General features: G+C 47.0%; 2 protein-coding genes and 1 long non-coding RNA gene across 3 annotated transcripts; 1 reads left to right on the plus strand and 2 right to left on the minus strand.

Moving 5' to 3' along the window:
• Positions 1-947: 947 nt before the first annotated feature.
• Positions 948-17,687, minus strand: LOC135812691 (uncharacterized). Its single transcript, XM_065325963.1, has 5 exons — positions 16,607-17,687; positions 12,887-13,123; positions 4,625-4,753; positions 3,961-3,999; positions 948-2,845 (listed from the first exon to the last, which is right to left on the minus strand). Exons 1-5 carry the CDS (start codon positions 17,549-17,551, stop codon positions 1,811-1,813), a joined length of 2,385 nt encoding a protein of 794 aa, XP_065182035.1. The 5' UTR covers positions 17,552-17,687; the 3' UTR covers positions 948-1,810.
• On the plus strand, positions 8,096-9,685 carry LOC135812038 (uncharacterized). Its single transcript, XM_065325351.1, has 2 exons — positions 8,096-8,156; positions 8,725-9,685. The coding sequence occupies exon 2, from the start codon at positions 8,885-8,887 to the stop codon at positions 9,569-9,571; it is 687 nt and encodes a 228-aa protein (XP_065181423.1). The 5' UTR covers positions 8,096-8,156; positions 8,725-8,884; the 3' UTR covers positions 9,572-9,685.
• Positions 17,688-20,804: 3,117 nt separating the features above from the next.
• LOC135812692 (uncharacterized) lies at positions 20,805-23,886 on the minus strand. Its single transcript, XR_010552921.1, has 3 exons — positions 23,656-23,886; positions 23,190-23,471; positions 20,805-21,775 (listed from the first exon to the last, which is right to left on the minus strand). It is a non-coding gene; the product is annotated as an uncharacterized LOC135812692 (long non-coding RNA).
• Positions 23,887-24,022: the final 136 nt, after the last annotated feature.

Here is a 24,022-nt window from a genome sequence, read left to right on the forward strand (position 1 = left end):
CTTGAGCCCTCCCAAATGAAATCCGGTCCTTGTTTTCCAGCACTAAGCTCCAGGCCTGTGGCTCAATGTGGCTGGACAGTCGTACCACAAGCGACCCACCCAACCCCACACAGGCTCTCCAGCTGGGGTTTGCCATGTATGTGTATGACTGTATAGACGTAGCGTAGAGGTTAAGAGCTAGCATTATCAGTTGACATGCTTTGGCGAAGTTGCAGCTTAGCGACCCACGTACGCTGTATACATAGCCTTGGTTGGCTATAAAACCCTGCAAATCGTCACGCAAAGTGGTCATTGGCTGCGCCAGCCATGTATTGCTTGGAATAAAACTGGGGGAAAACTGGAATAGTAGTAAAATAGCTTTATTTTACTACATCATTCGAGGCAGGCAGGCATAGTGGGTTGGTCTGAGACCATGATTGAGAAACAGAGGGTACCAGGTTCAAGTCCTGCTTGGAAGAGGAAGGAATTTTTCCAGCCGTGCTGCGACCCTATTTGGAAACTTGTGGCCTGGCACGAGGGTACCATGGATGCAGCTAATGGGATTTCGGTCTTTGACCACTTGGTGGTGGGTCTGATCTACTCACCTCCCACCGTTTAGGCGCTGCATCTGCGCCTTTGATCCTAGAGCGTGGTGGCGTTCCCATGACGGATGCGGGAAAACTGGGCTTCCAGCCGAGTCTCACGCGAACCGTGACATTTTTTATATTTTTTTATTCGAATTTAAAACATGAATACTCACGCATTTTCCCCTTCTGTTTATATCTTGCCCCGCTCCAGTAATGGTTCATGAGTCCCCCCAGTCCACACTCCCTGTCCCTTCCAGTTGCATCGTCCTTTCTTCTCTGCTTTACCGTTCTATTTTCATTCGCCCCTCTTGATATTTGTACTGTTGTGGAAAGGACCTGAAATACTAAAAACCAAACCAAACCACCATTGGCGCAGCCATCTCTAGGGTGTAATGCCACAGTTCTCGCAAGATGATGAAGATATTATGAGAAAAAAATGGAAGAGGAAAATAGATTAATGAACAAGGCACAAAAGAGAACACGGAAACAAATCAACGATGGAAGACTACGATTGACGTATTTGAACATGATGAAATGTTTCTTGAAAGTGACACAACGAATCCAAAGGTTCCAGGATTGAAGTAATGTTGACAGTTATGAGCCTTTGAGATCTTAGGAGAGGGTAAGAGAGTTTAGGAGAGAATACGCGTCATGTAAATTCTTCTGACTCTGACCCATGATATAATCGTTACACATGTAGTGTTGTATAGGCTTCAAAATGCAACTTGAAGCCTACATTGTCTATAATTACCGGTATCATAATAACCTTTTTACAAGGTCGATAATATATTGATGCATTTTTTTTAATTGCAGTTCAGAGACCGCATATGCGTTTCTTTTGAGCGATCTTGTATAATAATATTATAATATACACACACAATGTGGGCCTCCATAGGTACATTGTATGTACAACAGTGGGGCTCAACTCGATACATACGTATGTACACTGATATAATGTGCACATTCACATGTCTGAAGGTTGTGGCTTTTCAATAAAATACATAAATAAATTAAAAAAACTCAATTGTATAGCATGTGGTAATGGAAGCATTGGATCTGCACTGTACGTAACGCAAGTTAGGAATAGAGAACATGTGTAGGTGTGTGGGTGCGTGGGTGCGTGGGTGTGTGGGTGTGTGAGTGTGTGGGTGTGTGAGTGTGTGGGTGTATTCTCTGTGTGGGTGTGTGGGTGTGTGTGTGTGGGTGTGTGGGTGTGTGGGTGGGGTTTCCACGAAGCGTGTACATCATAAGTGCACCTTTCCGCGCGAGTGCTTTTCGGTAAGCCCCAGCGAGAACATCTGAATTGAGCTTGACTTCTTATCAGAAACCACTAGGCCTGACGCAACCAAGTGCTGCTTGTAAATACGGAGTTGAATGGGCTGAAGGACAGGTGCTGGAATTGCAGGCAGCTCTGTAACTCTACCACTGCCAGGGTGTGCACTGTGACACTTACCTACATGTGTGTCCCTGTCGGACTCTTTACACACTATCTGATGGTCACCGAAAGTTAATGTCGTACTTCCAATGACGGTAGGAACGTCGTGTTCCACTTCGACTTGCGTCCAGCATGCAGTGCTCACGTCTGCTTCATCCATATGAAACTTGTACACTAGGCGTTCATACTGCACGCGTTTTGTAGCATCTTCGCATTCTGCATCATGACTTGACGCTATCAAGTATATGTCATTGTTCAAGCTTATCAGCCTTTTAGGCTGTCGGATATGGGGCAGTAGTGGTAGACGAGTGAGATCAGTACACGCGTTGACAATCCCTGATGTCACAAAACCAGAACTGTGGATTTGCAGAGCATAGCATATGGAATATTGCCTTTGCGGATGCTGCTTAATGTTCGCGCCACATAGGAACATGACGTTATCCCTGACAAGCATGTTCACGAACATCAAGCCGACGGGAAATAGATCCTTGGTGAAGCGCGTGATGTTTTCACCGTCAATCGTGTGGAGTATTACTGTGCGCATTGTATCAACTTCAAATACAGCGATATATAAGCCGTTGTCCGTTGCATGAGCTGCAGAGGCAATAGCATGGCCAGCAGTGTACACTTGACGAAAGCTTTCTGCTGTCAAGTTGGTCAGATCGTCAGATTCTGTGTACTGGACAAAGATATTAAGTCGGTGATCAGTCTGCACACAGTACAACCTATTGCGGAACACCACGGACAGTCCAAGAAATATTGTACTTCGGGTGCGATCGGTGTGAAATGTCGACATAAAATCTTTAGCAAAATCCCACACAGGTGCCAGAACACTTCTGCCACGCTGCAAGACACACAAAAAGTGGAAAGTGTGGAAATGTAGTGATCAGCGGAAGCCTAGTTATTCCACACACCTGCAAATTTCAATAGGCGTGGTTTAAGGTCTGTGATAGCGCATACTCCACGTGTGAAGGACTTGGGAACTGTACTTACATATACTATGGTGCAGCTCAGTGAGGTACCATATTTCCAGGCGCGTGTCGCGTATGCGTTCCTGGGTGCCCGGAACCCCCCATTTTTTCACTCAAAATGCAGGATTTTTCTTCATTTTTGAAAATCTTCCGCGGGGAGGCCCCAGAACCCCCCCCCCCCCTTAAAGGGCACCGGCGCAAGCGCCTCATTTCCCCCATTAAACGTCTACGTCCACGTCTCCCGTACCAGTACAATGTCATGTACCTTTCCAATTGTAGTGCATGTTAGGTCAAACAGATAAAAGGACACGTCTTTAATAATAGTACGCGCCGGAGTGATGTGATGGGTATTACTGGGGCACAGGTACCAGGGTCCACCTTACTTCGTTTTTCTCACCCGTTTATAAATCGTTGTGTCTTGCTAGACTGTTTCTTACCGTGGTTGGATGTATTTTCAGCCTTACAGCATCATTATCACGAGTTGTTTACCATCAAACCCTCGCAAGTAATCTTTCCACAATCGATAAAAGGATACGTCTTCAAAACTAGTACCGTCTCCAATAGCAGTACCGGTCTGACCCCCTTTGGAAAAATAAAAGTACTGTACAGAGAAGAAAACACAAAAGGACCAGGGAACTACTAGTCACGCTATAATGTCCACTAACATCATCAGTGCCATGCTATCGCATGAGCCGATTGTTTAGTAACTGGTGGCGTTAGTGGACATTATACCGTATTAAACTTGTAGTTCCTTGGTCTTTTTTTTCTTCTTCGATCAATTAATCCTTGGCTCTCCATCCGAGTCCATTACTGTACATTAATTGGGGATAATGATGATGGTATGTTCAGGTTGTAGTGCACACATCATACTGCAGCGCGGTTATTCCGCCCCAGCTGCCTTGCCTGTACACACACAGTGGAGAAAACGAAATAATTCGATTATAAAATCGATTTCTTTAAAAAGCATGCAGTAGTTGTCAGAACTTACCAGCTGATGGCGAAGCATGGGTAGCTTTACGGGCTGCCACTGAAGAAGGAAACACACACACATACACACACACACACACACACACACACACACACACACACACACACAAACACACACACACACACACATGCCGTAGTGTCTTGTATTTGAAGCCTATCAAACCTGTTTGACTACCAGCCTGCTTTTACAGTTTACACACATATACACTATTTGAATACAAACCTGATGTGAATACAAGCCTATCCCTGGCTTCCACAGGAAAACACCCGCCTTTGATACGCGACATCACGCACACAGACATGCACACAAAAACACACATTCACACATATACATGTACTTGTTGTAATAATATAAACACACACACACACACACACACACACACACATATAATACACACACACATAAAACACTCAAACACACACACACACACACACACACACACACCATGTGCCATGTACCATGTGTACGCTTGTTGCAAGAGAAACTGTGACTCAGCATACCCCCCCCCCCCCCCCCTTACAGGTGCATGCATAAATGTGGCCAGATGTGGTGCAGCCGGCATTAGGAATTTGGGGCTCACAGGCAGGGCACAATAGAAGAGCCGGCCCTGCCTGTGAGCATTCCTACCGACGTACCAATCAAATAATAGTAATCACTTCCTCACCTGTCGTGATGCGATATCGGGCGCAAATGGCCCTGGGTCGTTGTTCTGGTTAAGCAAGAACACCAGCATTCCTGTGGTAATGCCTACCAGCAGGCAAGTCAGGAGTATTGGTTCCCAATTGATGCCGGTCTGTACACGGCAATACCAAGAAGAGGTAAACAGCAGCTTGCAATACTGGGGCTGGTCTGTATGTGGCCATGCCAAGAATCATTTTAAAAACAGCAGTGTGCAATACTCAGGCTGGCCTGATGGACAGTAGACACCATGTTGATTCCCCTTTCTGAACTTGTAGTGATGAAATTTAGCGGAGTTCTTCGCCCCTGCTGCTGCGCTTTCTACGGTTGAATCGCCTTCACTGACACAATAACTCTGTCCCGTTACACCTCACACAAACACGTTTGCTTCCACAACGGCACCAAATATCTAGGCCACCTCACAGAGACGTCTGTAGTGCATGCCGCTGCCTGATGATCGCCGAAAATGCGTGAAACTTGAAGTTACATGTACACATATGTCGTATCCATACTATTGACACGTGCCTTTTAGGCCTCTACGGGACAAGTATGCTTTTAGGTGTCTTATTATTTATCTATCTCCCGTAAACGGGTTCATAATCGTCTTTATTTTATATCTTCACGGAAGGCCTGGGGCCTTCCTTATTTGGGTATACGCTGTTATTTCCCCACATGGCTCCCGCTCCTTATGCAACAGTTCGTACACATATTTACTACGGTTTGATACGCTATTGCATGCGGGACCAGCAATCTCGTGGCCATGGACTTCCATGGCCGCAACTAGATACTATTGCCATCACCTTCCTTCTTTCTCTCTCTCTCTCGCAACTTCGTCTTTACGGCAAGTCACGACTTTCTTCCTTCTCGTTTGATAAGTATCGTTTGATAATATGTCTGACCGCAAGATGTGAGTCTCGATGTGAAAGTATAGGTGTGTATGTGTGTGTGTGTGTGTATGTGTGTAAGTATGTGAATGCGGGTGCTGTACATGTGAGGGCATGGCGAGTGAGTGTGTGTCTAGGTGTGGTGTGACCCGAACATGTCTAAATATGTCTGATGTGCGAGTGTATGTGGTGTCGGAATGTCTAATAATGTAATTGTAGTTACGGCCACCACTGCACGGCCTGTAATGGGATAGTTGTAGATTAGTCATGTTGGTGCCGCGGCTCCGGGGCCTAACTCCGGGCCGCCGGACTACGACATTTGGCGCAGTGAACAGGATGTCCAGTGGACGCTCTGATTGATACAGGATCCGCCGCTACGTTGTTGTCAGAGGATTTTGCCGAGCGCCTACCTAAGGAGCTGGAAAAGGAAACCTCTGACCAAGGCCCGAAGTTGATTGGCGCCAACGGACAACCACTGGAAGCCGTGGCGTCAGCAATTGTTCAGTTGGAACTCGGAGATGCAACCTGTTGGCACCGGGTAAGAATTGTTAAGGGGTTGCCGCGTGATTGTATTGTTGTATTATCCCATATTCCTTGCACAATTTCTTCGGGACAAGGGCGAATGTTCTTCTCTACCTCCCCCGCCTCAATCAGTACTGTGGGTTCGGATTATGGAGTGTTGAAACTGAAATCTAAAGTGACGATCCCGAGCAAGCATGAGATGATCGTTCCGGCCAAACTTAAACGATACGGTCACGCAGTAAAACCAGTACACGTAGCATTAGTGGAGGGTCTCCCTGGTCTGTCAGACTCGCATGACATCAATATAGCGTGTTCACTAGTTGCCTTGCCTGCCGGGGAGTTTGGAGTGAGAGTCCTTAACAATTCAGACCGTGAAGTGAAATTGTCACGAAAACTTGAGATAGCCAAAGTGTGTGAGATTGAACAGGTATGTGACGAATCTTCTGTTTGGGAAGATCAATTGCCATGCTCGTCGGGTTGGGAAGAACATCCGCCAGACAAGCCACTTTGGGACACATTGAATGTTGAAGACACCGATCTCAGTGACACGGAAATTCTGAAAGCTAAGGACCTCATCTCCAGATACCGCTCTGTGTTTGCTATGAGTAGTAAAGAGTTAGGCAGGACCACGGTACTGGAACACCGAATTGAAACCAAGCAAGCTGCTCCAATTCGCCAGCCGGTGCGCCGCCTACCGCATGCTAAAAGAGAGGAGGCAAGGGAACTGGTGGACAAAATGATAGATCAGGGGGTAGTTGAACCCTCCACCAGCCCCGGCCTGGGCTTCACCCGTGGTATTAGTCACTAAGAAGGATGGGAGTATTCGCTTTTGTGTGGATTACCGCCGCTTAAATAGTGTGACTGTGAAGGATCCGTATCCTCTCCCAAGAATCGATGACACCTTGGATTCCTTGGGAGGGGCTGCGTATTTTTCAACTCTGGATTTGTGCTCGGGTTATCATCAGATGCCTATGGCCCCAAGGGATAGGGAGAAGACCGCCTTTGCGACCCCAGATGGACACTTTGAGTTCAATGTACTACCATTCGGGGTGTGTAATGGGCCTAGTTCTTTTCAGCGCATGATGTCCGTAGTGTTAAGTGGCCTTCAATGGCAGATTTGTTTAATTTACATTGACGACATCATTGTATTTGGAAGCACGTTCGAGGAGCATTTGCTCCGATTGCAGTTGGTCTTTGACCGCCTCTTGAAGGCAGAGTGTTTCTTGTTCCGCACCAGTGTTGAGTTCCTGGGCCACATTGTTACCCGGGAGGGGGTTAGGACCGATCCGGGTAAGATCGAGAAAGTCAGAAACTGGCCTACCCCTGAAGCAGTTGGTGAAGTGCGTGGTTTCTTGGGATTCTGTGGGTATTATAGGCGGTTTGCCCAAGATTTTGCCACCATTGCCCGCCCCTTGTACAGCCTGACGAAAACTGGCCAAGTGTTTTTGTGGACTCCTGACTGTGAATCCGCTTTCCTGAATCTGAAGACAGTGTTGACAACCGCCCCAGTACTAGCTTACCCCAGGTTTGGGCAAGATGCATCACCATTTCTGGTAGACGTAGATGCTAGTGGACTAGGGTTAGGAGCAGTGCTGTCTCAGGTTCAGGAAGGTCTGGAACGGCCGATAGCGTATGCTAGTCGACTTCTGGCCGATACAGAAACACGGTACGCATCCACGAAAAAGGAATTGTTGGGTTTGGTGTGGGCTGTGCGACATTTTCGTTGCTACCTGCTTGGAAAACAATTTGTGATTCGTACTGATCATCGTTCCCTTAGAACACTTGGCTAATTTCAAAAATCCACCGGCAATTGTGACTCGCTGGCTGGAATTTTTGTCTGAATTTGAGTTCACCATATTGTACAGGGCAGGTCGATCGCACGCTAATGCTGATGCATTGTCACGCCGCCCTGACGCTTCGACGACGCTGTTCGTAGGGGCCGTGAACAACGACGTTGGCAACATCCCCACACCCCTCATCCGCCGTTTCAACTGGCCGTGGTCAAGATGGGAAACGGAGCAGGAGAAGGACCGAGATCTCGCCCAAGTGGTGTCCTGGCTAGGTATGGACTCTCCGCCTTGCCCACAGGACATGATGGGTAGCAGTCCTGAGGTACGTATTTTGTGGAAAATCATGAAATGCTGGTTCATCATGAGGGGGTGTTGTGCCGTCATTGGGAGGACCCTTGCCCCGGTAAGCCGTCTATCTTGCAAGTTGTTGTTCCCCGGCATTTACGTTCATTGGTTTTGCAAGAGTATCATGACCAGGGGGGACATACGGGTTCTACACGCCTGCAGAAGAAACTGACGCAACAATTTCACTGGGTAGGCATGAAGAAAGATGTCTTGGATTGGGTTGCAAGTTGTTCTTCCTGTAGCCAGTTGAAGCGTCCCGTTGGCAGAGGGTCTGGGGCTCCAATACAGTCTTCCTGGACGGGGTATCCTTTTGAGCGAGTAGCAATGGATTTGATCCCCAATTTGCCGGAGACAGCGGAAGGGAACCGCCATATTTTGGTTGTAGTTGACTATTTCACTAAATGGGTGGAAGCTTTTCCGCTTCCGAGAATGGATGCTTCCGCTATTGCTTTGGGGTTTGTCAATGAGTTTGTGTCACGTTTTGGTGCTCCTGATCGGTTGCATACCGATCAGGGCAAAAACTTTGATGGCTCTCTGTTTCGCAGTGTTTGCTTTCTGCTTGGCATAGATAAGACCAGGACAACTGCGTACCATCCACAGAGTGACGGTCTGGTTGAAAGATTCAACCAGACGCTTGAGCGTGGCCTGGCGCACTATGTCTGCCGGAATCATCGAGATTGGGACATCAAGTTGCCAGCCTTCTTGATGGGATACCGCTCGACGCCGCAGACTAGTACCGGCTACAGTCCAAGCTATCTGCTCTTTGGTCGGGAGCTATGCCTACCTCAAGACTTGGCATTTGGATTACCGCCAGGAGCAGCATCCGCAGTAGCGTCCCAGCCGGAATTCGCGAGTGCTCTCCGCCGACGCCTGGAGGACGCTCATGCGCAGGTTCGGGAGCACTTGGGCAACGTGCACCGCTATCAAGCGCATATCCGTGATCGCAACGCTAAGGCCATGACGTTTGCAGCTGGTGATGCAGTGTGGCTTCTGGTGCCGGCCATTCCGACGGGTACAACCGCCAAGTTTTCTAGACTGTGGCACGGACCGTACCTAGTCGAGGAGAAGCTCTCCGCCGTCACCTACCGCATCAAGCTGTCTGAGCCCACGGCACGTCGCCTGATAGTGCACGTCAACCGGCTGAAAAGTTGTCATCATCGATCGAGTCGGCTGCAGGAGGTCCACGAGCAAGATGAGTCGGACCCACCGCAGCCCATGGCATCCACCCTGACTCCGTCCTACCAGCCTGATGCCACTGATGCCGCCGCCCGAGACGAGGAGGACACCGCTCGGGTATTCGACAGTGCTCCGCCAGTTGGCGTGATGGAAAGGCGAACCCCGCGTTCCCGCCATCCACCTCAGCTGTTTGGGAGTCCTGTCTGGCATGAGTAAGGATTTCAGTGGTATTGGCTGGATTGGTTGTGGCTAATATTACAGCTAGTCTTTGAACAGTTTTCGATCGGAACTCCAATTTTGACCAGCACTCGTTTAGTTAATTGTTAGCCATAATCTTAGTCTAATTTATTACGTTACTTATAACACGAGGACGTGTTCTTTTCCGTGTAAGCGGGGGGATATGTCGTATCCATACTATTGACACGTGCCTTTTAGGCCTCTACGGGACAAGTATGCCTTATTTAGGTGTCTTATTATTTATCTATCTCCCGTAAACGGGTTCATAATCGTCTTTATTTTATATCTTCACGGAAGGCCTGGGGCCTTCCTTATTTGGGTATACGCTGTTATTTCCCCACATGGCTCCCGCTCCTTATGCAACAGTTCGTACACATATTTACTACGGTTTGATACGCTATTGCATGCGGGACCAGCAATCTCGTGGCCATGGACTTCCATGGCCGCAACTAGATACTATTGCCATCACCTTCCTTCTTTCTCTCTCTCTCTCTCTCTCTCGCAACTTCGTCTTTACGGCAAGTCACGACTTTCTTCCTTCTCGTTTGATAAGTATCGTTTGATATTATGTCTGACCGCAAGATGTGAGTCTCGATGTGAAAGTATAGGTGTGTGTGTGTGTGTGTGTGTGTGTGTGTGTGTGTGTGTGTGTGTGTGTGTGTGTGTGTGTGTGTGTGTGTATGTGTGTAAGTATGTGAATGTGGGTGCTGTACATGTGAGGGCATGGCGAGTGAGTGTATGTCTAGGTGTGGTGTGACCCGAACATGTCTAAATATGTCTGATGTGCGAGTGTATGTGGTGTCGGAATGTCTAATAATGTAATTGTAGTTACGGCCACCACTGCACGGCCTGTAATGGGATAGTTGTAGATTAGTCATGTTGGTGCCGCGGCTCTGGGGCCTAACTCTGGGCCGCCGGACTACGACACATGTACACAGCTACACAACCCTTCGTCTCCGTTGTTTGTGTATTTGGGACGAGATATACCGGTGAAAACTCGGATCTTGAGCCAACAGTAATATCAGGGTTCTAGCCAGGTCAAAATAGTAGAGGTGGGCATGGGAAACACCCCGCATCCCATTTTTCTACTTTCCAATATTGTCTTGCCATGTTAAATGCAACGTATAGGGCGAATCCCGACTTCGCCCCAGACAAATATGCCTTTATGAACAATCTAATAGAGACTTTCGACTGCATTTTCGTTGAATTGTTTGAAAAAAAGGAAAATCGGAAATGAGAAGGGGTGACACTTTTCACAGGGGGGACATGTAGAGGGGGGGGACATGTAGAGGGGGGGGGGACATGTAGAGGGGGGGACATGTAGAGGGGGGGACATGTAGAGGGGGGGGGGGCTGCGCCCCCCCCTTTGGCTAAAACCCTAAATATGTAAAGAGAAAAAGGACCTATAAGTTACTCTTTATGACTAACAGTTCACAAAGGAAACGAGATAATAATTATACAGTCAGATAGTGCGACAACAAGGCACAAAACTGACAAAGATATTGAGATATTCGTTGACCTGAAACTGAGCTCCATTGCATATACGAAGCGCAAACCAGCAACCTTCCAACAGCAATGAGCCTTCCCAGTTGGGAGATTGTTGGTTTGCGCTTCGTAGATGTGTTTGAGTTAGGTGTCAGGCCGATGAATCATCAGAATGTCTCAATATCTATGTCAGTTTTGTGCCTTATCGCACTATCTGACTGTACATTACACAAGAGATATTGGAAGCTGTGTCGCAACTCTGAGTTTCACGTATTACTACGATCATGCTGTATATTATCTCGTTAACTTGATGGGCTGTTAGTCATAACTAACGACTTAAAGGTCCTTTTTCTTTTTAATTATACACGTACTAAGTTATTTTCCTGTCCCCTTTGCGGTACAGTCAGACCTCACTTAACCGGTCCTCTTTTATCCGGATCCCTCGCTTTCCGGGAAAAAATTGCTGGTTACCGATGTGCAGCATACGTTACGCATACAACATAACCAGACCTCGCGATCCGCACACTGGTACATGATTTTGTGCGCAAACTGTTGGAAATGTGTACAAAAAGCTTCGTCGTATCCGGTTGCACGTGGCTTGCAGAAGCTAGAATCAGGGAGTTGTACAAACAAAAGAAGATCCTTCTCCTGCTGAATGCATGCGGATAGCACTCAGTTGCATGCTCGTGTCATTTTTCTCGCTGGTTTTACATACTGTGCACGCTAGTTGTACTGCATAGGACCCGTATACGTGTATGTACGATGCTGCCCCTTTTGATGTGCCACATGCATACACAGTATGTGTGTTCGGTTATCCGGTTCCCTCGCCTATCCGGATATTTTTGTGGAAAATGGATGTGTGCGGGTTAAAGGGGAAGTTAAGGCAAAAATTAAAATTTCACCAGTTGTAGTCTTCGGGGTGCTGAGTCGAATGGTCGTGGTCCGAGGAAGCTGAGACGCTCCCTTCCTACTTGAATCCCAATCGAACTCGCGCACTTCCACCGAAACTGGGTGACTGCGCCCTACTAGATGGGGATTTGTATGCAAAATGTCACTAAAAGCGCCATTTCGTTCTTATAAAAGCATGGATGACCGCGATTGGCCCATATGTTGTAGTCTTTTGGACGCTGAGTCGATTGGTTTTGGTCCGAAAAGGCTGCGATGCAGCGTTCCTCCTTTATTCCCAATCGAACATGGTTGAACAAGCGGTCACGTGCTCCTGCGTACGCCAGTCACCTGGTCACCGTGCCTGCAGGGTACAACTTACTAGCCTGTTTGACCTTTTTTGGGTGCAATCCTGTCACTCGAGTTGAACTCGAGTTGAACCTTGGTGTGAAAGTTGTCGCCTGCTGGCGTGGTGCCCAGGTGATTTGGGCACCCAGGAGCACGTGACCGCTTGTTCAACCATGTTCGATTGGGAATAAAGGAGGAACGCTGCATCCCAGCCTTTTCGGACCAAAACCAGTCGACTCAGCGTCCAAAAGACTACAACATATGGGCCAATCGCGGTCATCCGTGCTTGTATAAGAAGGAAATGGCGCTTTTAGTGACATTTTGCATACAAATCCCCATCTAGTAGGGCGCAGTCACCCAGTTTCGGTGGAAGTGTGCGAGTTCGATTGGGATTCAAGTAGGAAGGGATCGTCTCAGCTTCCTCGGACCACGACCATTCGACTCAGCACCCCGAAGACTACAACTGGTGAAATTTTGATTTTTGCCTTAACTTCCCCTTTAAGCGAGGTCTAACTGTACAATCGTTTTGACGAGCTGCTTAATAGTGCCTTGAATGAGTAGCACAGGAGAACTGACCTTGTGCTGTGGTGGCTGGGCACAGACGTTGCCGTTACGGTGACGTTTGTCGCTAACCATGGGGTGACCCGTGTCAATTTGCCCATTTCCGTGACCTTCATCTGCAGTCGGAGCCTGGGTCCGGCGTCGACGTGTGAATGCTCGTTGCGTCGGTGTTGCCTGGCTAGAATGGGTGGCTCGGCGTGTCACGAGTTCATCCCGTGGAGCTGGTGTGAGTTGATAGGTGGCGAGCAGAGCCTGTGGAGTATGGTGCGTATGTAGAAAGGGGGCGGGGAGGGGCGAGGCACAGCAATGAGCGTATACTTATAGTCATATTAATTTTATGACCAAATGTTCCATAGTTTCACAGCCGGAATATACGATATTACGTGACGTGGAATTTTCCATCAAATGGGTCGAATTTTTGTCGTCATACGCCAAATTTCGACGCGAGCTGGAGTTCGCTCGTTTTATGACCAAATGTTCCATAGTTTCACAGCCGGAATATACGATATTACGTGACGTGGAATTTTCCATCAAATGGGTCGAATTTTTGTCGTCATACGCCAAATTTCGACGCGAGCTGGAGTTCGCTCGTTTTATGACCAAATGTTCCATAGTTTCACAGCCGGAATATACGATATTACGTGACGTGGAATTTTCCATCAAATGGGTCGAATTTTTGTCGTCATACGCCAAATTTCGACGCGAGCTGGAGTTCGCTCGTTTTATGACCAAATGTTCCATAGTTTCACAGCCGGAATATACGATATTACGTGACGTGGAATTTTCCATCAAATGGGTCGAATTTTTGTCGTCATACGCCAAATTTCGACGCGAGCTGGAGTTCGCTCGTTTTATGACCAAATGTTCCATAGTTTCACAGCCGGAATATACGATATTACGTGACGTGGAATTTTCCATCAAATGGGTCGAATTTTTGTCGTCATACGCCAAATTTCGACGCGAGCTGGAGTTCGCTCGTTTTATGACCAAATGTTCCATAGTTTCACAGCCGGAATATACGATATTACGTGACGTGGAATTTTCCATCAAATGGGTCGAATTTTTGTCGTCATACGCCAAATTTCGACGCGAGCTGGAGTTCGCTCGTTTTATGACCAAATGTTCCATAGTTTCACAGCCGGAATATACGATATTACGTGACGTGGAATTTTCCATCAAATGGGTCGAATTTTTGTCGTCATACGCCAAATTTCGACGCGAGCTGGAGTTCGCTCGTTTTATGACCAAATGTTCCATAGTTTCACAGCCGGAATATACGATATTACGTGACGTGGAATTTTCCATCAAATGGGTCGAATTTTTGTCGTCATACGCCAAATTTCGACGCGAGCTGGAGTTCGCTCGTTTTATGACCAAATGTTCCATAGTTTCACAGCCGGAATATACGATATTACGTGACGTGGAATTTTCCATCAAATGGGTCGAATTTTTGTCGTCATACGCCAAATTTCGACGCGAGCTGGAGTTCGCTCGTTTTATGACCAAATGTTCCATAGTTTCACAGCCGGAATATACGATATTACGTGACGTGGAATTTTCCATCAAATGGGTCGAATTTTTGTCGTCATACGCCAAATTTCGACGCGAGCTGGAGTTCGCTCGTTTTATGACCAAATGTTCCATAGTTTCACAGCCGGAATATACGATATTACGTGACGTGGAATTTTCCATCAAATGGGTCGAATTTTTGTCGTCATACGCCAAATTTCGACGCGAGCTGGAGTTCGCTCGTTTTATGACCAAATGTTCCATAGTTTCACAGCCGGAATATACGATATTACGTGACGTGGAATTTTCCATCAAATGGGTCGAATTTTTGTCGTCATACGCCAAATTTCGACGCGAGCTGGAGTTCGCTCGTTTTATGACCAAATGTTCCATAGTTTCACAGCCGGAATATACGATATTACGTGACGTGGAATTTTCCATCAAATGGGTCGAATTTTTGTCGTCATACGCCAAATTTCGACGCGAGCTGGAGTTCGCTCGTTTTATGACCAAATGTTCCATAGTTTCACAGCCGGAATATACGATATTACGTGACGTGGAATTTTCCATCAAATGGGTCGAATTTTTGTCGTCATACGCCAAATTTCGACGCGAGCTGGAGTTCGCTCGTTTTATGACCAAATGTTCCATAGTTTCACAGCCGGAATATACGATATTACGTGACGTGGAATTTTCCATCAAATGGGTCGAATTTTTGTCGTCATACGCCAAATTTCGACGCGAGCTGGAGTTCGCTCGTTTTATGACCAAATGTTCCATAGTTTCACAGCCGGAATATACGATATTACGTGACGTGGAATTTTCCATCAAATGGGTCGAATTTTTGTCGTCATACGCCAAATTTCGACGCGAGCTGGAGTTCGCTCGTTTTATGACCAAATGTTCCATAGTTTCACAGCCGGAATATACGATATTACGTGACGTGGAATTTTCCATCAAATAGGTCGAATTTTTGTCGTCATACGCCAAATTTCGACGCGAGCTGGAGTTCGCTCGCATCGTTTTCAAATGCATGAGCCAAATAACGAGAGCGGAACTCTCGCCTCACATCAAAGTCACGTGCAGCTTAGTATCTCTAAAGTCTGGTCTGGACCTGTGTATGTAGCATTGGATCTCCTGGTCTTGTTTCCAACACTGCTGGTTGGTAGTGCCAAGCTAACCTTTCAACACAGCCGAATTCATAGCAGCCGCATGCTCCCTACCCCCTCTTCCGTCATTTCATGCATGTGCATAAGATTATTCTCCTCTCGTCTGTACTCTCTCCCTCACTTTATCCATTGATTGATGACTCTGGTTAGGAAGAAAGAGCAAACAAGGCTCCAGAAAATGCTCCGGTTTCCAAATCAGTTTCCGAGCTGACGAATCGTATATGTATGTGTGCAGCCTCAAGGCCGTGAATTTTACGAACATATGGGGGACATGTGCTGAAGAATCAGCGTTTGACTGAATTTTGAACGTAACTATTTTCAAATGGTTTCCATGTCTGCCGTAAGCGGCTGGGTGTTTGGTCAAACTCGCATTCAATTAATCTAACAATTAATCTACTGTCGTCCCACCCGCCTCTGTGGATTCACAGAAAGCGTGAGTTTCGAAGTCGGAAAAAAATGTTGAACGGCCTCTGCTTGGATGACAGTTACACCATAGCTTAGTGGGTAGAGCATCGCTGGTCTCAAGCGAAGGTCCCTGGTTCAAGTCCTGGTGGTGGCAGTCAATTGTTTCTTCAGACTTTTCCCGCTTGCATTTTTTACCCTCAGACTAATGAACAAAAGTAGAAAGGAAAAGGACGTAATTATGGAAACGAGTTAAGAGTAACTCTCCACCACCGTAACTATATACAGTCAGAAAGTGAAACAACTAGGCACAAAACTGACAGAGTACTGAGACATTCGACGTCCTGACACCTAGCTTCAACACATCTCCGTAGCGCTAACCGACAGCCTTCCAATTTGGAAGGTTCAAGGTTATGGAAAGACCAAAGAGGGGAAGGCAAGCGCAACGAAAACAAGCCCAGCACAAGCTACAGTCCCAACGGAACAAAGAATGTCGATTGTTACTCGTTGTTTCACTTTCTGACTGTATAGTATCTAGTTACAGTGGTGGACAGTTACTCTAAACTCGTTTCCATATGTCTATTTCCTTTCTACTTTATTATTGGCTCAATACCCGAGTTACTAATGAGCAAAAGAACATAAACATTTGACTTACAGACTGAGTTTGGCGTGCTACTGAGGCAGCCTCCCTGAACAATTCTTCAGCTTCAGCAGCAGAAGGTCGCTGTGCTGGGTCGTTAGAGAGGCACCTCAGGATGAATGGCTTCAGCATGTGGCTTTCCTCCAGCCGAGCTAGGTCCTTCTTGCGTCGAATGGCATCCGGGATATCCCTCTCGCGGCCATCGACCACTTCCGTTCTTGGTGACCACAGAATATCGTAGGAAGGCATGTGGTCCGTGAGCACACTCAACGCCAGTACACCAAATGCGTACATGTCCACACTTGTGTCGTACTTGCAAGAGAATTGTTTGCCAGTGAAAGCTTCAGGAGCCATATAGAGATGACCACCGGGGCAATCCGTCATCTTGGTGTTGGCTCGGGCTGATTCTCCCTCGCCCGCACTGCCATGAAGCAATCGCGAGACCCTGACGTCCGTTATCTTTGCTGCTTGTCTGTCGTGCGTGACGAGAATATTGGACAACGTCAGGTCGCGATGGATGATGTTGTTGTCATGTAGGTGAGCTAGACCCGCAGCGATATCTCCCAGGTATCCGAGCAGAGTGGCATTGTCACGTCTTCCAGAGCCGATAGCATGTTTCTCCAGCTCGGAACCAAGGTGCTCCATAACGATCGCTGGCATGTGGTTGATTCTCGCCAGCCCGTGGAGGCGCACCACGTTCTCGTGATCCAACGTTCCCTGCCGCTTGAACTCATCACCGAACTTTTTCAGCCTTTCTCTGCGTTCTGCATCAGGTACGTTCAACGAGAACGGAAGCAAGGCCTTAGCAACCGCTGTTTGGCCACGGTAGTCGCATTGGTAAACGATTGTTCCCGATCCTCCACCCAGCACAACATCCTCGCGAACATTTACATCTTTCAGAAAGATGAAATCCTCGCCCTCCAACCCAAGGTCTCGTAGGAATTGTTCATCGCTGGCCATACTCGCTGTCTTGAACAGATATCAGGCAATGTGAGTCATTAATCGTCCGGAGGATGTGGAATCCGTGCCAAAAACGTAACCGAGCACCGGGTCCAAAGGAGGAGTAAGACACAAAAGTATCTTTATTTCATTCCGCTTTGCCAGTGATCTGCAGTGTAGCGAGTATGCTTTTCCACATTATAGAGGTTTTGCAGCGCGAACGTTCGCATGGATTTTCGCGTCTTGACTTGCGAATGTTCGCGCCAAGTAGTTTAGAGAGGTCTGCACGACGAAGTACCGTAACGAAAAAGCTAACGAATATTCGTAAACCGGCGTGAGGCTGCGCACAACGTGTGAACTTTTTCGTAGTAGGTCAACGCTAGCGCTGTGTATAGCACTCTGCAGCCAGATACGAAAAGAGTGAAGGTGAATTATCAGTATTTTTAGTACGGCAAGTAGGGTCCACTGCCGCAGGCATTGGTGGGAGATCTGCGCCACGCCAATGCCGGATTGCTCGGGAACCTAGACGCTCTGCAGAGCCTGCGAGCCATTGCCCATGACCGACCCGCATGGCGAGATCTATGTATGAAGATCTGTGCATCGTGATATTCCAACAGATCCTGAAACAGTCAAACTCAGGAAATAGCACTATTATTATCACTCAGGCTGCAATATTCAATGACATAATTATAGACATATTCATAAATTACATATCTTCAATACCCATGAGCTACATTGTATATGATAATTATATCATTATATCATCGTTCTAGCTCAATTTCTTTCCCCTGTCATAGTCCTGTTTATCATGTTCAGCATAAGCGAAGTTGTGGATCATGCTTGCATGGTTGACTCCAACGCGTACATGCAAGTAATAATATTTATAATTATTATAAATAATAAGTAGGGTCCAGCGGATTCTGCCGGCAGAAAAATTGGCAGAATTCGGTCCTTTTTCTGGTAAGTTTCGAGCATGTTTGGTATGTGGAGACATGGAGCAGAATTCGAGGAATTGCCCGCCATAAGGCTTGTATGGTTCTGACAATTTTTCTGCTTTTCGAGCAGAGTCTGCTACCTTTTCGAGTAGAATCCGCCGGTCCCTAACTGCAAGTGACGAAAAATCAGTTTCGTAGATCTGCTCTGTTTCAGTCGCGTTTGGACTTTATTTTCGTCATTCGAACGCGGACAGTCAAGATCTGTTGTAAATCCAGCAAAGTCAATCCAATTTGCTGATGACATTGAGGTTGAATTCAGCCACACGTCATGTCATCTCAGCTAATCCCTCCACAGCAGTCACAAAGCTCAGTGACTGGCTACGTCAACGTGGCCTGATTCTCAATGAGACAAAGAGTCATCTCCTAGCACTGCTCAGTAGCAGTGTATGCCGGACGCAAACAGGCAACACCACCGATCGAAGTCACCTGCGAGAGAACACCCCGCCCGCAAGCCTCCTCAGTCAAGTACATGTATCTTGGAGTGACCGTGGACAACACGTTGACATTCAAGGAGCGCAGGTTCTGCTGAATCGAGCAGTCCGCACTGTCTTTGGTGTAGATCTGCCCACGCAACACTCAGCTGAACCTTTGCTGACCCGCCTGGGAGTTTTCCAGGTATCAGAGCACTTCCACCAGAACACCTTGGCTCTTGTGTGGAAGAGCCTACATGGTGAGACATCGCAGTCCGTCACGCAACTAATGACTCCACAAATGACCAGAGAAACCCACCTTCAGCAGCAGAACGGACTCAGTCTTCCAGTTGCAAGAACAAACGCTGGCAAGTCGAGGTATGCCTTCAACGCTACAGGTAAATGGAACAGCTGATTACCTGGAAACTTCCGCTCTAGCACAACGCTGGAGACCTTCAAAGCTGCAGCAGTACCCTACGCAATTGGTCATTGACTGTGCGCTGCCTGCTGTATTCCTTGCTAAATACATGCAACAGTAGGAAATGCCATGTTTGACAATGGATCCGTACTATTGATCTCCAGCTGACTATCATTTCCAGTGCATTGTACATTAGGATGCTGTGCTTGGTGAAGTCCTAGCCTTTCTATTATAATAATATTCTTCGGGGCTCCGTTCTTTCGTTCTTCGGCGCTCGACCGTGGGTCTTTGGCTGTGCTTGACTGCTCTCACACCACTTAATTTTAAAAGGGAGCCAGCACGAGGCATTGCAGTCCGAGATACTGTACAAGTCATGTACAAGGGAATGCCCCGGGGCACATCAGGGCACGTTCATTCATGTAACACCAGGGAGTCGTATAGACCCGGGAGGCGACACGCGCATCACTTGTGCACAACCATGATCGACTCAACGATTCAAAATATTACGACCTGCTCGGTGTGGGACAAGTCCGTACATAGGTCATAGCGCCCGGGAAATCCGTACATAGCGTCGTCTTCGTCCTTTCGCTGAACAATTGTGGTCAGACTTTCGATCTCCATTGCCGAAATACAGCCATCTGTGGCCATCGCTGAGGAGTTCACTAATAAAGGGGCTTGTTCACTGGCTTACTCACTGGCTTTGCACTGCCACTCGAACTCTGAGGCACTTTGACCACCTAAGATGAGGTAATCCTTTCTTTACAAATTGCCTCAATATTTTCTCACCTTTAGGGCAATGAAGTAATTTTTTTCCTCGTGACTAACTTCGACCGACCAAGTTGCCCTGTCCCAGTGATCTACAATACTTATATTGCACATTTGTGAAATATTGGACCTATCCAGATAAACGAAATGACTTATATTCGAAATTACATTTTCCAAAGTTTTCCTTCACAAATAGTCCCAATTTGTTCTCACCTTTAGGGCAATGAAGTAATTTTTTTCCTCGTGACTAACTTCGACAGACCAAGTTGCCCTGTCCCAGTGATCTACAATACTTATATTGCACATTTGTGAAATATTGGACCTATCCAGATAAACGAAATGACTTTTATTCGAAATTACATTTTCCAAAGTTTTCCTTCACAAATAGTCCCAATTTCTTCTCACCTTTAGGGCAATGAAGTCAATTTTTCTTCAGGACTAACATCGGCTAACAAAGTGGCGCTGTCCCAGTGATCTACAATACTTATAATCATTGCACATGTGAAATATTGGGAGTCACAGAGTGAGGAAATGGCCTAAATTGAAACTTGAACTGTTCTGCCAAGTTTTATGCAGTGAACGCAGAGCTGAGAGCCCGCAAGAGCCATCCCGGAAGATCTTGTGCACCACCAACCGAACCTTCGGTGAATGTTCACAAGGTTAGAAGCTTGCACAGATAACACACATTGGATGCTAATAGTAATACAATGCACTCAGGAATGTGTGCAAATACGACAGAATTAATTCCAAATAAAGTCAACAATAGCTGCCTCAACACAGTGCTATCAACCTTCCGTATTTTCCATATTTGTATGGAAAATCACTACTTCGTCCACGCTATGGATTTTGAGAAAAATGTACGGAAAATTGAACGGGATTGATCAGTATGTATAAGCATTGCAAGTGCAAGCTGAGCGATGAAAAGAAGAGAACCGAGTGGAAAGAAAACGCTGCAGTGGAGAGTCCTTAGAAAAGACTTAAAAAATATCAATAATATCGCTGCACGAGATCATCCTTATAAGTTATAACGTCGACTGATCGTACTGTGGTTGATTCATACGGCGGTAAATACACACCTGCCTACACACGCTCTCTAAACTGAAAAGTTATTCTGGCACAGAGCTCTCCTTCCCGCCACCACCACCATCATCAGTTCGCGTCTGGCACCTAGTCGATGCAGGGTGAGTGGTGTCCGACATAGCAGGCTGGTACATCAGGTAGCGTATGGCGCATAGCAGATGACACAGCAACAACATAGCTTGATTGCGACGTACCTTTCGTCCCGGCTGGACTCATCGGGCAATCTTCTTCTTAGATGTCTTCACAAGGAGCTTGACTCAGGAGAATGAAGTTGAAGACTCCACTGCAACTGCACTTATGGTTGGTTCATATGGTGGTAAATACACACCTGGCAATATGGGGGTAAATACACGCCTGCCCAGACACGCTCTCTAAACTGCAAAGTTATTCTGGCACAGAGCTCTCCTTCTCACCACCACCACCACCACCATCAGTTCGCGCCTGTCGCCTAGTCGATGCATGGTTAGCGGTATCCGACATAGCAGGCTGGCACATCAGGTAACGCATGGCACATAGAAGATGGCAACGACATAGCTTGATTGCGACGTACATTTCGTTCTCTCGGTTGTGCTGTAGCCTGAAAAAGCAAATAAGACAATGCATCCACATGACACAGACAAGTAATTACTGTTACAAATAATGCATACTGCTTGATAACAGAGAAAGAAAGTCAGTGGTCACACAAGTTTTTGCACAAGTTTTTGGTCGTCCCTGAAACGAAGATCGTTCCAGGGGGGGAGCTAAAATCTCAGTCGACTGACGCTATGCATACACATGTACATGGATGCGATTTTCGTTGTCCATTCATTTCGGAGAGTGGAGAGGAGGTCCGAGTACGAAATGAATGATGTTTTTTTCAGGGATGACTAATCACTTTTGCGATGACCCATTATTGCATCAATTTATCGTCTGAACTGCGCAATTGAGTCCCAATTTCATTATGTTGGGTCCAGATTTCAAGACTCGTGAAGTTCGAGGCGAAAAGCAGGCCGATGAAGGGACGCCAGTAATTCAGTCTAGTCCGGTGTCATGGAGAGGGGCCGATGAACCGGCAACAAGAGAATTCAATACGCATGCTACTCTTCAGTTCATTGCTGGGGAAGACTACTCAAGGCCACGTCACTCTGGCAATTTAATGTACAAATCAGCAGCAACACTTGCAAACGTATTCCTACCAGCTGACCAGCAAGTTACCACCCATCAGCTCTTCAAATAATTTCAACTTAACAAAGAGAGGAGATGGACAGATCGGAAAGTATCGTGGCAAGCTCCGGACAACACACGTCCGGCCCTATGTAACAACAGTGGAAAGTGCGTGCCATGGTATATTTTCGAAGGCATATCAAGAACCAGCTAATGTGGACTGGGAGCCCATTTGCATCGTCCGATCAGCTGCTACAAGTGCTGTGAGCCAATGGCAAACACGTTTGACAGAGACTACTACCCCTACTGAATGCAACTTTGGCATGGCAGAGATCTACAAGCACGTTATCTTATCTATCAATAGAGTTGTATCCTCGTATGACTATGTGAAGTGTGAGGTCGTACTGTACTGCAGACGCGTCTACGACCTGGTTGGAAATGTACGCAACAGTTCCCACCCTCTTGACCAGAGATCGCACACACCCTAGGGTTTTGATGGGTTTGTACGACTCCCAGCTCTTGACTTTTGTTGGGTGTACGAGACGCACGGACAATTTTCTTAGGGTGAGTACTTTTTCATGTAGTACTGAATGCGGCAAGCAGGACTCGCCCATCCGCCCCTCCCCAAATGGATCTACTCGAATGGTTCCGGAGGTAGGGGTGCTCTGGCGGGATTTTACGACATACACAAGCGCGCACACACGCACACAATATACACACGCACGCACACACATACACACGAACGCACGCTATGTCGCACGTCTTGGGCATGGCTTCGTGAATACAAATAATAATTTAATGTTATAATTTATAGGATCCAAATGTTAGAGCAGCTTTACAAAACCTACCGTTCAATACCGGATCATCTTGTGACAGCTTCCTTGCAACACCCATGACTTGACCCCACTTCGTCTTGACGTCGGGAAATCGTTCACACCGGAGTTGGGACACGACTCATTGAAATCCAGGCCTATCTGCAGCTGGGAGCAGGACAGAGCTGATGGACGTCAGCAGCGGCTGTAGAACAACCATAAACGAGTCTTCTTTCTCCGCAGTCAGGCGGGACAGCAGCTTTGAAACGCAAGCTTCTTGCCTTCTGTGGGTCTTTAGCGGCTGGGATTCGGAACGCTCTGTAGAAACCATTGAACAAGTACTGCACTCTATCAACCCACAAGTATTTCTTCCAATTCATGATTATTCGCAACTTTTCATGCAGTACGTGCACCAGATCAGAAGCCGCTAAGTAGCAAGGTTGAAAGTTTCAAGACAAATTGAAAAATATAATAACATAGAAAATTAGAATTCAAACCATACCTGTGGCCCAAGCCAATACAGACTGAGCGTTCACGCGAAGAGAACGTAGATCTACGTCAGCTGAGGTTTCCTTAGGATCAGGAGGTGATTCTTGACCCGGATCTGGATCGCGATCAGCAGCACTCTCTGCCTCAATCACGATCATCAAATGCAACTAATTACTTGGAAAAGTAGTTTATTCTTCTTCTTCTTTTCGAGCTACGATTTCCCACGATCCTATCGATCCTGCACGAGTCCGTTCCCCAGGCCAAGGAGTGCACTCCCAAACTAAGTCCCATGGCATAAGTACGCGGAGTAGTTGGTTTATAACTCAGGGCACGCACCGGGGATATCTGAGGGAAAAGTGGGAGAAAGTGCCGCGAGTCAA

Source organism: Sycon ciliatum, chromosome 3 (assembly GCF_964019385.1).
Source record: "Sycon ciliatum chromosome 3, ocSycCili1.1, whole genome shotgun sequence".
In the NCBI taxonomy this organism is placed as follows: Eukaryota; Metazoa; Porifera; class Calcarea; order Leucosolenida; family Sycettidae; genus Sycon; species Sycon ciliatum.

Bases quoted from the DNA above. Each gene is read 5' to 3' on its own strand.
- LOC135812038 (XM_065325351.1), top strand. From the start codon at position 8,885: ATGGGATACCGCTCGACGCCGCAGACTAGTACCGGCTACAGTCCAAGC.
- LOC135812691 (XM_065325963.1), bottom strand. From the start codon at position 17,551: ATGGCCAGCGATGAACAATTCCTACGAGACCTTGGGTTGGAGGGCGAG. The intron at 4,754-12,886 runs GTCAGTTCTCCT...TGCCGTGTACAG, and splicing joins CCCAGCCACCACAGCACAAG to ACCGGCATCAATTGGGAACC. The intron at 4,000-4,624 runs GTGAGGAAGTGA...TTCCTTCTTCAG, and splicing joins CCGATATCGCATCACGACAG to TGGCAGCCCGTAAAGCTACC.